The sequence below is a fragment of the Ursus arctos genome, unplaced genomic scaffold, assembly GCF_023065955.2.
Source record: "Ursus arctos isolate Adak ecotype North America unplaced genomic scaffold, UrsArc2.0 scaffold_23, whole genome shotgun sequence".
NCBI classification, from domain to species: Eukaryota; Metazoa; Chordata; class Mammalia; order Carnivora; family Ursidae; genus Ursus; species Ursus arctos.
This window is the reverse complement of record NW_026622908.1, coordinates 6,660,042-6,675,229: the sequence shown is the minus strand read 5'-3', so window position 1 is coordinate 6,675,229 and position 15,188 is coordinate 6,660,042. Positions and strand designations below refer to the sequence as shown.

Here is a 15,188-nt window from a genome sequence, read left to right as displayed (position 1 = left end):
GATTATGTGATTTTCTTCCCCTTTGCTCTATTAATGTGATGTATTACATTGATCTTTTTGTGTGTGTTGAACCACCTTTGCATTCCTGGGATAAATCCTGCTTTGTCATGGTGAATAATTCTTTTAATATGCTGTTGGATTCAATATGCTAATATTTTGTTGAAGGGTTTTACATCTATATTCATAAAAGATGTTGATCTGTAATTTTCTTTCCTGTGATGTCTTTATCTGACTTTGCTATCAAGGTAATGTTGGTCTCATTATTTTATAGTTAGGAAGTGTTTCTTTTCCTATTATTTTGAAAGCTTTGGGAAGAATCAGTGTTAATTTTTCTTTTTAAAAATTTATTTGTTTTTATTTATTTTTATTTTATTAGAGACGGGGGAGGGAGAGAATCTTAGTCAGGCTCTACACCCAGGGTGGAGCCTGATGTGGGGCTCGATCTCACAACCTTGAGATCATGACCTGAGTTGGAATCAAGAGTCAAACGCTTAACTGACTGAGTCACCCAAATGCCCCCAGTGTTAATTTTTCTTAAGTGTTCAGAAGAATTTACTGGTGAAGCCGTCTGGTCCACAACTTTTCTTTGTTGAGAAGTTTTATTTACTGATCCAACCTCTTTACTTGTTATAGGTCTGCTGAAATTTTCTATTTCTTCTTGAGTTGTTTTAGGTAATTTGTGTGTTTTAAGAAATGTGTCCATTTCTTCTAGATTGTGTAATTTTTTTGTATTAAACTGTTACCCAGTGCTTCTTTTGAATTCCTTTATTTCAGTTAGCATTTACTGAGTACCATTCATTTGCATATATATGTTGGGGGTGTACACATGTGTGTATATGTATAGGTAATTTTTTTATATATATGTATATATATATATATATATATATATTCTCATTTAATTTCTTGACAACTTAAGATATAGGTGGCATTATATCTATTTTGTTAAAAGAAAAAAAAGATACAAATAGTAAATAAGTTGATTAAATTTTCCAAGCTTTCCCATCTAGAAATTAGTGGAGATAGAATTCAGACTGAAGTTCTCTGATTTGATATTTTATACCCTTGCAGACATGGTTTAAGTGTGTATGATATTAAGAAAAGTCTAGCTCTTTATTTGCTGTGGAAAATATGTGATTTATATGTATGGATTCAGCCAAGATGGATTCATCTTGTAATGCTAGCTATTTCTACCTCTTCCAGAATATGTAAAGCTGAGGTTCATAACCACTATTACTGGAATACTTGAATAATTAAATTTATCTACTTGAAATCAAGGCAGTTTTTCTGAGGTTCTTTAGATTAGTAATTTCATTTTTAAATAAGAGTTTTGAAATCCAAGAGGAAAATATGCACATCCACATAAACTAACCTAGTGTTCTGGAGATCAAGATTACTTTAACTATGTCCTCCGTCACATACGGAAGCTATATCATCGGTGAGCTGTATTAAGGCATGAACTTTGAGTTGATATTTTTTGATTTCTTGTAATGGATGGATTTATTTATTTTTTAAAAAGATTTATTTATTCATTTGACAGAGAGAGAGAAAGCATGAGTGGGAGGGGCAAAGGGAGGGGGAGAGAATCCCAAGCAGACCCTGCACTGAGCACGGAGCCCAACATGGGGCTCTATCTCATGACCCTGAGATCATGACCTGAGCTGAAACCAAGAGTCAGACATTTAACTGACTGCACCACCCAGGTGCCCTGTAATGGATGGATTTATATCAGTTTATCCACATTCACTTATTTAATTGCTATTATGACAAATACCATGGATTTTCATATGATTGGTCAACAGTCTGGATATATCTACTAACTGAGTGAAGAAAATAAGATTGATCCTTGATTCTTATCTCTTTAAAGGTATGAAAAACAATGCATATGTTCTTAGAAAATGCCCTGGGATCAAGACTTTTCTCCTCATTGATCTATTCTTGGATGAATAGAGGAGAAATTTAGCAAGAGAAATAACAGCATGATGAAATCAGCAATATATACTTTAATCCTTGCCAATTTTTTTTGTCCGGTTGTCCTCAGAACAAATTGAAGGTTGCATTTTATTTTTAGGATTCTAAATGTGTCATTCATTACCTGCTAACTTTTTCTGCAGTGTGATGCCTCACAAAGATAAATTCAGATTGATTATGGCATTGTTTCAGAATATAGAGGGATTGTAACATTTTGCTATTCTCAATGCAGACATCCAGGCAAGAAGCAAAATGGCATGTCCAAGTCTGTGCTGGTGATTGTGGTTGAAATATTTCCATATTGTAGCAAGAATGAGGGTAGCTTATAAAAGTGGGCTCTACTTATAAGTTATTTGGCAACTCAGATAATTTACCACTATCCTGTGATGCCACCACACAGTAATCTGTGAGATAGTTAGGGATATGTAGTGTATTTTGATTCCATTTTAGAGGGTGGAAAATGAAGTGTGAGATTTTGAATCAGTTACTGAAAAGTCATTGAATCCTGTCTCCTGGTTAATGTATTTTTATTTCTCTACTCCTTCCAGGCTCTCTAAATGATTTTCTCAGTAGGTTAATTCTGAAGTTAATATCTCAGGAGACTACAATCCAGTCCCTTGTCTTTCTGAGGAATCAAAGTAAATGGACAGAATTTTACCCATGAGATTTTTGACTTTTTAATAAAAGTGAAATTTATATTTGAATTACAGAAACTAGGAGTATTCTGGCAAGAGGTAGCCTGAGTCTAATGGGTCCTAGGTTCTTCGTACAAGGTCCCCTTCTCCTGTGTTTAAGTTTTAATAAGTTCTGACTACTTTTCACTTTCCTTGAAAATTAGAAAAGGTACTTTCTCTCATTCAGAGACTTGCTGGGGAGCTGTTTTTGTTCCAAAGGAATGTTGCCTATTGTGACAAGTGAAACTAATGTCAGGCAAATTTTCTATAGGTTTTAAATCTGTTTTGTATTTGTTCTGTAATCTTCATTTAAAAATAGTCAGTTGGAAAATCTAGGAGGCTGGAAAGATGAATTTACAGAATGGGAGTTATTTCCCAAATTGGCTTTTGGAGGTTGTCTTTTTACACTAGAAGTAGCAAGGGCCAGATTACAGTAGTGCCTCAAGCCGACCTGTTCCAACAGGCTTCATCTCCCTTTGTACAAATTTAGAAAGAATGGATCCTCACGCAAGCATTTCAAATCCAGAGACAAATTTGAAAAAAATTGCTACAACATGTTGACTGATTTCTTGCCAAGTCAGCCACTGGGAACTTTTACTTGACCGACTCTTACAAAGAGAAAATTAAAGGAGTGGGGGTGAAGCACATAACTTTATTATTAAAAAATTAAACTTCGCAATACCCTAAATCCGTCTCCCTCTTAACATTTTTCTCTGCTACTTTTAACCTCCTTCTCTTCTTCACTCTTATCTTCTTCCTTTCCTGCCTTTCCCTTTTCCCTCTCTTCTCATCATTCTCTGTAATATACTCCATTGCTCTAATGTACTCATTTTTACTTTTAGTATTGATTCAACGATATGTTCTGGAGAAATAGCTTTCTAAAGATTGTATTCAGATACACAGATTCAAACCAGTAGAAAGGTTAAGAACATTTTAAAAATATGCTTGTCAGCAGTGGAAAGAAAGCTGTTTGTAGCCAGCAGGTGAGCTGGAGAGTACTACAGGGTGTGGTAGAGATAGTAATAAATTAACTGGCAAGCCAAAAACTATAAAAAAAAAAAAATCAGCTATTTCATAGCATAGAAGCATGACAGCTATGAAAAAAGGAGTGCCCCAGGGAATTCTTTTAGAGTTTGATTTTTTTAAATATGTTTGACATGAAAAATGTTTTAGTACAAATAAAGCAACTGGTATTAAACTTACAGGGAGGGGGGGTTGTGGTTTAGAGTTAGTATGAATAATGCATGATATTTAAAGAAAGAACAGCTCTAAAATGTTCCGGGAGGCAGTCCATGTTGATGGTTGGAATGGTGATTTTTTTCCCCCTATTTTTGAAGCATCATTAATTTAGTATCGTTTTGTGATTTTTTTTAACCTGATAAGATATCAACCAAAGAAATACTATTTGACTTAGATTAGGATATTCTTTCTTCAGATAATTTAGTTTAAATATCAAGAAGATCAGCAGAATTATTTAAGCATAAAGCGACAGTCATTTACTATAAAAATAATTTGGCCTAGTTATCCTTTTTAAAAAGCTCATGTAGCCCTGCAAACCAAAATCAACCTCATGGAAGGGGAAAAACAAGATCAGATATTTTGAACATGACTCCATAGGAGACCAGCACAATCTCGTGTTAGTGAATGCATTGTCGCCGTGCTCCATATGCAATCAGAAGCCAATTGTTACTGGACTGTGTACAAGCACACACTGTGCTCAATGGTCTGATGAGGTATTATGGAGATGATGCAAAGAGACTGTGTCGATTAGAAGCTAACAATTTGTTAAAAGTGAAAGCAACTTAACATTTACATTGGGCCAGCTGAGGAGCACTTGGTGTGGCAAGCAGGATGAGCTCCAGGAAGCCAGCGGGGGGGGGGGGGGGGGGGCAGGGGGGCACCAGGAAGGCTCCAGGTATTAGTGTCCATGCACAAAAAAAAAAAAAAAAAAAAAAAAAAAAAAAAGATTTTATTGCTTTCCAATTGACTACCTTTATTGCTGTGATTCTTTCTACACTGTCTCTTCATTATTACATTCAGCTTTCAGTGTGGAAAAGTTCATGCAAAACAGCATGATTATTATAAATGTCAAAAATGTGTGGAGGAACAGCCTATTAAAATATAGCCTAGAGATAGTACATAACACTGACTTTAAATAAGTAGCTGCAGCCAAAGTGATACTCCATTAAATCACTGATATTGTGTAATTTATCCATGAGTATTAATTTTGATTTCAGTCACCACTATCACAATACATTCCTCATTACTTTCTCTTGGTTCTTCACGTCGCCGCACACAGCCTGTGTTCTCAGGTCACAGAAAGCACTTCCTTCCCCTGTGTAGGAGTGGTGTGGAGGCAGACGTGAGATGTAGCATTGACCTCTGCTGAACAGCGTGCTCAGTCTCTATCAGACTTTTATGCAGATATCCCGTGTAAAATGTGTGGCTATTTAATCAAGTCATTATCAAAGAGTAAGTGAGAAGCGCCTCATGTGCATGATTCTGTACTAGGTTTCACCAGAAGTTAACCCAGAAAGCTACGGCTTCCACTCTCATGGAGATACCAGGCGTTTCACAGAATGTTGGCAGATAAGATTAGCTTCCTTCTCGCCCCTATCAAATTGAAGAGGTTGCATTTTTAAAATTTTTTCTTTATTTTTTGTAAAATAAAGTTTAGGGTTATGGACAGTCAATAGCTCATAATCTTTTTTGGACTCTAATACTCTGCTTTGCCTACCAAGCCAAAACTTTTTGTTGTTCCAACATAAAAACCTTAATACATTCTCAGTGAACTGAGTGTCAGCCTGGCTTTAAGATATTTTTTTACTCTTAAAAAATGATGTATTACAAGATTTGTAATGGAGTGAACATGCTTGAATTGCACATTTAATTTTTTTAACATCACATTCATGTTTTGCCAGTTTGCCTACCAGCTATCTGTTAACAAAAAGTTCCAAGGCAGCACTGCAAGTCTATGCCCAACTAAGCCTTTTGTTTCTGCAGATGTTTGGGCTTAGAGCAATGTTGTAAAGCTCAGGCAATCCAAGGACCATGTTTGTACTTGTCTGCTGCGATTCCCTGTGCATTGTCTAAACCTGTATGCATTGTTCTTTCCGACAGGTGATAACTACCCTGTACAGTTCATTTCATCAACAATGGCAGCTGCTGCTACTTCTGGACTCAGCCCTTTACAGCTCCAGGTAAGTGCCAGAAGAAAAAAATGTGGGATACCAGCCAGTTCTTTAGTGGAAAACTGCTAACCAGCTGTATGCTAAATAATGGCCTGAATGTTAAATAATTTTTAAGCATAGCCTAGAAGGTTTAACACCTTGTGTACTTACCATACTGAAAATAGAAGAGAAAACTGCCAATTTCAGTATTTTTAAAGGAAAAATGATAATATGACTTAGTACTCTGTATTTTCTATCAGGTGAGTTACTGGTTTTACAATTTTTTTTACTGGCAACTACTATGGGATATGGTAGCTATTTCCTTATCCGTTTTCCATCCACATCTCCATTTATGTCCAAATGATCTTTTACACGTAAACATCAAAATAGAAAACAACGTTGGGCATTTTCCTTCTTGCAGCTTATAGGCTAGGAGTTGTTTTCACCAAATTACTTTAACTGTTGGGTAAAATATAAACATACTGCTCTGGAATATGTGTAGCCTCATTCTCATCTTTAGCTTCATGCCAAGTCGAAAGTCCGGGCACGGCATCCCGCCGCAGTCTGGATTAGGGTTCTGTACTTATAATGTGAAACTGGGGGAGACAGTGTTTTAGAGGCTGGATAAAAAAATCATTTGTACCTTATCTTCTTCACAGTAGAGTGAGGGGTTTACAGTAGGACCCGGTGATCTTTATACCCTTCTAGCACTGCCATTTTAATGGGAAGTTGACTTTTAATATGAATATATATTTTAACAAAAACAAAAAGATAATATCATTAAAATAAAGGTTAAACCTTCAGTATTCAAACATTTAGAAAGTATGTGATAGTGGAGAACTTGAATTTCAACACAGTGGGAAGTTTAAAGATAGTCTTTTATTCTTATAATTTACTGTGATTATTTTTGCGTTTTCTTACAAGGGAATAGCATCTGGCTAGGCATTTTTTTTTTCTTCTTTGCTATTCCCTCTATGGCTTGAATATAAGAAATGTGCAAATATTTTACCATGAAAAAACATCATTGTGAGTATTTTTAATTGGGTCTGCAAATAATTTTTGCAACACTCTGAGTTTTTGTCATAAGCCTCATCCGGAAAGCCTGGACGATGTTACCCACTATGGACTGCCTAGCAGAGCTCGACGTTTTGCCCAAGGGGGGCAGCAGCTCTACTTCTCTTCCAAAACTTCACCTTCCCCACTGCTAACACTGGACCTCACTACAGTTGGAAAAATCTAAAAGGAAACCTCCCTCCTAATAAACTTAATCTGTGTCTCCTTTCCCGTATCGCTATGCTAGAGTATCTTCTCAAGTCAGAGGCAGAAGCGTGAAACCAGTACCATTGCTTGATCCTATAAGCAAGTCTCTATGAAAGACAGTGTCTGGGTCCTCAGCCTTCTACCTTCTATTCTTTGGTGTGGTCAGTACCCTGGATTTAGAAATATGTGTTCTGTTTCATGAGTTCTGACAGTATGTTTTGTCTTTTTTTTTTTTTTTCTGAATATGCTACTAAACAGAAGGGTCATGTCTCCCACCCACAAATTAACCCAAGGCTAAAGGGCCTAAGTGACCGTTTTGGCAGGAGTTTGGACACCTTTGAACATGGTGGTGGCCACTCTTACAACCACAAACAGATTGAGGTATGAATGCTTCCATTGGTGCTTCATTGGGTGGGGGACTGGATTGTTCAGTCATATTCTAGGCTTTTTTTTTTTTTTTTTCTTAAAGTGGCAAACATTCAATCTAAAACTAAAATGTGACCGTTCCCTTTTTCTCGTTTCTAAGGAGGCTCATTTTGCTCCTTTTCTTTCACAGAAGGAGGCAAGCCCCGAACCAATGCCCCTAATGACTTAGGTTGTTTGTTGCTATAAATATTCAGGCAAATTCTTTACAAGTATATTCAAAACCATCCCTTTTTCCCTTACTCTTCTGCTCCTTTTATGTATAGTGCTGTATAATGTTCAGAAACATTTTTTTAAAAAATCTCATTTGACCATATAATAACCCTGCAAAGTTGATAAAATATAATTCTGTAACTATAGACAAAACAGTGGAGGTTCAGAGAGACCAAGGCTGTACCATATTCCCGGAGTCAGAGTTACTGCAGTTAGTACCCAGGATTTCTAACTGTCTGATTGAGGTTTCTGAATTTTGTTTTCTCTGGCTGAGGTTGAGCCGGGTGCCAGGGCCTGGCTGGTTGCTTTTTGCCCCCATGAACATCTATAGTGTTCCTTTCGAGTTTAACTTCCAATAAAGCTCTTTGTTGTTTTTCTGGGATATTCTTACCACTTGGGAGAAAAGATGGCTTTTATGGCTCTTTTGAAAACCAAGCCTTTTTCTTTTATAGGGGTCTAGTCCTCATCTCTCTAATTTCATGCTTGATTTCTCTCTCATATCACAGGAGTCCCTCTCCAACACTATTAGGGCTGCCACTATCTGTTGAATCACAAAAAATAAGAAAGAAAGAAAGAAAGAAAGAAAGAAAGAAAGAAAGAAAGAAAGAAAGAAAGAAAGAAAAGAAAATGGAGATAGGCTACCTCAGACTGAAACACACTTTAACTTTTTAACTTTCTAGGTTAGATCTAATACTAAATGTTATGTTCTAACCTAGGATGGGAAACTCAACTCAAAAAAAAAAGAGAGAGAGAGAGAGAGAGAAAGAATTGCATCAAGCAAAGCTATATATTCAGATCCTATTGGCTCTGGCAGTCTATGCGTATCAAATACTGTATAATCAATAGAGTATCCCTTTGATTTATCTTCTCTGCTGCTTTTGAATCTTTATTTTTGAAAAATAATAGAGAAAGATCACCCCTAAGAAGAAAAAAGAAGACAAGATCAAAAGCCACCTTGGAAGTAGCCTAAGGAAGAGTTCCAGAGCTAGCTGTCTGCCTCCCTCTTTTCCTGTCACTTTGATATAAGTTATACGGGGGCTTCCCACCCAGACATGACCAGGCATATACTGTCAGAGTATCTGCTATCTTCTAGACAGCAAGAAGGGATTCCTTTCATAAAGCTGTCTTTTGGCTGCAGAGAAGGTACCATATTTCTGGACATTCTGAAGATCTACCATGCCTAGGGTGCCAATGTAGGGATAACTGCATATGAAGAACGACTTCATGTGTGATGCCAGTTAGCAGCGCCCCCACTCAGGACAGGTAGCTTGTTAAATGTTTAAGCGCTTGGACGAATGTGAAAGCGGTGGTCTTGGCTCAAATTCAAGACTTCCTCTCTTTGACTTTTATTTTCTCTTGAGGTGTTGAGATCTATCCCATCCACCTTTCTCCGTCAGCAGTTTTCTACCCAATCGCTTCTGTGACTAATTTTTCACTTAGGTTGACTTCTCTCCCTGCCACCATCACGGCCCCCTGATGCTGCCAAATCTGGCTTCTGTTGGGCTTCTGGAAACTATGATATCATGTGTGTGAGTGCCAGATCTGTGTAGTTCTGTAGCGGAGCCGATCTAGAAGCACAGCCTAAGCTGCACGTCTGTCACTCGCATTAGGATAAATAGAGAACCAGCTCGTGAGGGACTCCTCAGATTTTGCAGTTTAAGTTTGGGCCCATTTGAAAGTTTCCTGGGTTTTTGTTAATTCTCGCTCTGTTTTCTTGCTTTCATTTCTTGCACCTTTCCCCCAACCCCTGCATGTCAGTAAACCTTTGCTCTGTTTGCTTACATTGTACACTGGTTAGGAAAGACTGACCTTGTTTGAAAGGCAGGTTTCCCAAACTTTCCTGGTATGAGCATCCCATGTTTATGGGGACGTCCATGAAAAGCACAGGAGACATACACATGTAAGCTACTACAGACACTCACGTTTGAAACGATAAGCAAAAGTAAAGAGAAAATTTAATAATATCTTGCCTTATCGATTTTAATGTCTGCTCTTTTCTAATTCTTCCCTTCTTTGACAAGCTAAAATGTCACAGCTCTGTTAACAACCACGATCATGATAGACTGTTGATACTAAGGAAGCATTACAATTATGTTAACTGGTTTTATTTCTAAGCAGAGATTCTTAGGAAGAAGAGCCCATAGCATGTACGTGCCACCGTCAGCCTACCTCCCCACCTTCAGATACACCTGGCGGCTCTGCTCAGAACTGGTCCTCTTTACCTGGTGTTACAGTTCGTTTGTTCTTCAAAGGTTGTGACTTTTAACATTAATGAGCCTGGATAAATCTTAACAGCATTTCTAGTTCTGCACTGAAAGCCCGAAATTTTGTTATCAAGTAGAAAAAAAAGGTATTTAAAGTGCAAAGACCCCTCTTACATTAGCATATTCCAGTTCTTTCTTTCTTTAAAATAAGCAAGATACAGGAAAGCCTTGGCACTCTGTGCTGATCTAAGGCATGGTTTTCTCTGCCTCAGGGGCACAATATTAGGGGAGAGAAGGCCAAAGAATGCTATTTTTAGTTGAACAGTTCAGCAGATGGAGGCATGAATACTCATATATCTGAAGGTTGAGGGGCTTGAACCATTAATTTTGATAATGTATTTAACCCTGGGAACAATCAGAAACTGTAACTCTAAGGTTACAGTGCTTTTGACCTTTAGAGAACAGAGGGCACTTGCTATAGTAAACAATATATTATATTGCTACTTATTCCAATTCTCTACCCGTATAAATTTCAGGACCAGTTGCCATTTGCTTTCCTCAGCTATGTTAGCATTGGTCCTTCAAGTACATCAGAAAGAATGTTAAGGAAGGGGGACCAGTATAATGAGGCAGTCATGTAAATATGGCCTTTAAATAGCTAAGATGTTAAATTGTTTCTGAAGAAATATTGGCTCAAAAACTAAGCTCTGAGTAACTTCTTTCTTTTTTAAATGAAAAAGTAGCTTCAATGTATCAATTCATTTTATGTGGTTAGTTTCAATATGATAGATCCTTTAAAGTAATTTTGTTTTCTTTGTTTTGTTTGTAATTGGGAGCAATGTTGCTTCATAGATGTAGTTTATATTAAATACAATCTGGTACCATAGCATGCAAAGTGATACACCTGTCTTGTGCTTTCTTATTAAATGATGCATGCTTCTCTTTAGCAAATACAGCAGTTAAATATCACACAGCTTAAGAATTTCTAATTAAAATATCTCCACATGTCAGCATATTGGTAATGTATTATTTTAATCCATTTATTTTGTTTATGAAACAGTGACATATGTTTAGATTGTGAAATATATGAGCCTTAAAAATCACTTTATTGAAGAAAATTAATTCCTACAATACTGTCTCAGTAATGTGTTCACTCACCCAGTCAGTCACTGGCGGCACTGCCAGTCTTAATGTTGGGTAGACACACTTACCAGTTTTATCTGCATAACAGTCTTGGAAAGAAGCAATAGCAGTTCTTTTTCTTAGTGCCAAATGATAGAGTTTTTCTTTCCTTACTTTTTTTTTCTTTCTCATTAATTCAAACCTGCCCCTCCCCCAGACACTTTTTGTGGCTTTTTTTTTTTTTTTAATACAATGAAGGATGGGACTGAGTGTACGTACAGGAGATTCTGAAAGACCAATCAAAATTAAAAACAAGCTAGTTACCTTTTCAAAGTTAGACATAGTAATTTGTTTGTCAGCAGGGAGATGTTTGGGTCAGCCCTGAGATAAAGTGACTGTCAGCAGTTATTCCTACAAGACAAGTAATTTCACTCAATGTATTACTGACAGATTGCTCACTTCTCTGAATCACCAGAGAAAACAAACTTAATATTGTTACAGGCAGAGTTTCTGTCTTCATTAGCCTCCGAGAATGATTTTTATCGCGCATTCAAAGCCTACCAAGCTTTAGTTGGAACATATTTTAACAGACGAGTTCTTATAATGATAGTATGGATAGTAGCCTAAAATGAAAGGAATTAAATACGAAAAATTTTAAATATCAATATAAGTAGATTTTCACCTTTATTCAATGGCCACTATGTATACTTTAGGGAGATTTGAGAAAAGGAGTATAATTAGAGCCTTAAAACATTAGGAAAACCTATCAATCATAAGTTACTCTTAAATGAAACTATTAAAGTCTTGCCAAGTTTGCAAAGATGGAGGAGAACAATTGAAATTTTTGCAGAAGTAAATGCAAACACATATTTTATTTAAATGATATTGTCAATTTTCATGCTACAAATGGAAAGTGAAGAAGTACCCATCAACATTGAGAATGCTCTAATTCTATTTCAGTTCCAGCCTGAATCTTTATGATATTATATTTAAATGCTCTTCTCTGGCTCATACCCTGTTTTCTTGTTTGTAGTTGTAAACATGCCTCACTGCTGTAGAGGAATGAGAGGGTGAGTTAGGCTTTGCTGGGGAGGTTATCATTTCTAATAGAGAGTTGAATAAAGAGTTGATTAGAGTGACCTGTTACTAGCTATCCAATGGAGAAAAAGGAATGCACTGATTCAAAGCTTGTTTTGAGGATGCCAACCATGGGGTTATGCTTTGAGGAGAAATGCTTTCTTTTCCCTTAATCAGCCCTCCCTCACCCCTTTTGACTTTAAAAGTGTGACAGAACTTGGGAATATCAGTACAACTGGGATTAGATGAGCTGTGGACTAATGGAATGAACTCCACTTTGGAATCAGAGTCTTGGATTTGAGTTTCCATTGTTACTTGCCATGCTGTCCTATAGTGTTCTCAAATTACATTTTTTTTTTTTTGTTAAATGGAGATAATAATCATTTTCAGGGTCGTTGTGAATAGTAAGTGGGGTAAGGAGGCATATATTAGATTTCCAAAAAAAAAACCAAAAAACCAAAAGAACTTCACCAAAATAGGAAAAATCTTTCCAACATCCCAATAAGCAGTCAGTTCTGCTCTGCGTTTGCTGCCTGAAGCAGCTCTAATCTACTAGAATGTAAGTCACTGCATTCAGGGATTTTGTCTCTTTTGTTTACTGTTGAATCCCCAATATCGCCTGGCACAGTATTTGGTAAAATCAATGAATTAATGAATTTTGTCTTTGGTGGCTATTTGGGACCCAAGTTGCTTTGAAAACATTTTTCTTTGGTTAGGTGCCCTGTGTTTAGGGAGGCACTATTTCATATAAAGAAATTTTTTATTTCTAGGTATGCTTCTTAAGAAAAATGGCAGGTACCAAGTGAATCCTGATGGAGGTTAAAGAAATATAGGCAGGTCATAGAAGGATGCAAAATATGAAAACATTTCCTAGTGTTTGGAAATCAGACTTATATTCAATGAAACAGAATAAGGTTATATCTACCCACAAATTAAAACATTGGCTAAACTGTATTTTCTTTTAAAAATGTGCTTTTCCATAAGTTTTAAGTAATACCTAACAGTTGAGAGAGTATGGCTCTTCTCACATAGAAGCCCTGTTAATCACTGTATTTAAGTTATGTGATTGATGGGATGTTCAGGTGTACTCACAGAGAGGGTTTACTAGGAGCCCAGGACCTTGGAATTACAAAACTAGTGCAGTCCTCTATCTTTCCTTATGTAAGATTTCGACCACTATTCATTTAGCTCCAGCTTCACTAATTAATCTACTAACAGGGAGCTCCCAGTGTGTGAATACTTGTATTTAAACAGACTGCCTGTAAGATGCAATGGTTTCTAAAATAGTGACAGGTATTTTTATTCCTGTTTTTACCAAACTGGAGTTTCAGGGTGTTGTTTTGTTGGTATCACATATTACATATCTGCATGTATGTATGTTATTAGTGGCTATCTTAGAAATCAGAGAGATGGTGTGATTAAGGATACATTGGAAGGTTTGAAAGCAAAACATTCTAGTGTTTTCAAAAATGTTTCACTTCACTTTTTTTTTTTTAAAGATTTTATTTATTTATTCGACAGAGATAGAGACAGCTAGCGAGAGAGGGAACACAAGCAGGGGGAGTGGGAGAGGAAGAAGCAGGCTCATAGCAGAGGAGCCTGATGCGGGGCTCGATCCCAGATCGCCAGGATCACGCCCTGAGCCGAAGGCAGACGCTCAATCGCTGTGCCACCCAGGCGCCCCTTCACTTCAATTTCTAATCATAGATTAAGTCAGGATATGCAACATTTAGGAAATTTAAATCAGAAAAAGATATGATGAGATATTTTTCAATGTCAGGTAACAGAACAGACTGTGCAGGACAAAAGTGTTTTTAAAAAATCACCTTACTGAGGTATGATGGACATACAAAAAGCTGTGCATATTTATTATATACAATTGGATGAGTTTGGAGACAAATAAACATACATGAAACCATACCACAAACTATGCCATAAACATATTTGTCACCTACTCTGCTTCTTCTTATTGTTATTATTTTGTGTGATAAGAACATTTAACCTAAGTTCTACCATCTTTGTGTTTAAGTACACAGTACAGAATTAAGAACCATATGCTCTATGCTATGCAATAGATCTCTTAACTGAAACTTTGTGCCGTTTGACTAATACCTCCCATTTCCCCTCCCCCAATTCCTGGCAACCCCATTCTATTCTCTGCCCTATGAGTTTGACTATTTTAGATTCTTTATGTTAGTCATATTGCACAGTATTTGTCATTCCATGTCTGGAATATTTAACTTAGCATAATGTCCTACAAGTTCATCCATGTTGTCACAATGGCAGGATTTCCTCCTTTTTAGGCTGAATAATATTCCATTGTATCCATTAATCTCTTTATCCATTCATCCATCAGTGAGCATTTAGGTTGCTTCCATATCTTGGCTATTGTGAATAATGTTTCAATGAACATGGGAGTGAAGATACCTCTTTCATATCTTGATTTCAGTTCCTTTGGATATATACCCCAAAGTTTCAGGTCTTACAGTTAAGTCTTTAATCCACCTTAAGTAATTCTCATGTATGGCTTAAGATAAAGGTCCAATTTAGTTATTCTGCACGTGGGTATTGTTTCCCCACTGCCACTCATTGAAATGGCTATCCTTTATTTTGGGTATTCTCATTACCTTTGTCAGTGATTCTTTGACTGTGTATGCTTGAGTTTATTTCTGGTTTCTCCATTCTATTTCATTGCTCTATATATCTGTTTTATGTCAGTATCATACTGTTTTGATTACTGTAACTTTGTAGTATATTTTGAAAATAAGAAGTGTGATACTTCCAGCTTTGTTCTTGTTCAAGATTGCTGTGGCTGTTCAGGGTCTTTTGTGGTTGCATATGAATTTTAGAATTGATTTTTTCTATTTCTGTAAAAAATGCCATTATGATTTTGATAGGCATTGCATTGCATCTGCAGATCACTCTGGGTGGTATGGACATTTTAACAATATTAATTCTTCCAATCCAAAAATATTTTAAATGATGTTTTAATTAAAAGGGATTGAGAAGCTCAGTTGGATGGATTCCCCTCATAGACATGACCAAATGAAAGAATAATACTGATCAGTAGAGCTAAC

The 15,188-nt window shown here is 36.6% G+C and overlaps 1 protein-coding gene across 16 annotated transcripts in view; it reads left to right on the top strand.

Annotated features, from left to right (window-relative positions):
• Positions 1-15,188, top strand: part of SOX6 (SRY-box transcription factor 6) — a 587,380-nt gene that overhangs the window by 459,943 nt on the left and 112,249 nt on the right. For 12 of the 16 annotated variants that reach the window (XM_057317521.1, XM_057317512.1, XM_057317517.1 and 9 more), the window contains 2 exons: positions 5,763-5,842; positions 7,331-7,453. In XM_057317521.1, coding sequence (XP_057173504.1) covers positions 5,763-5,842; positions 7,331-7,453 — 203 coding nt within the window. The remainder of the gene's footprint in view (positions 1-5,762; positions 5,843-7,330; positions 7,454-15,188) is intronic. The other 4 variants (XM_057317525.1, XM_057317523.1, XM_057317524.1 and 1 more) reach the window with 1 other exon arrangement.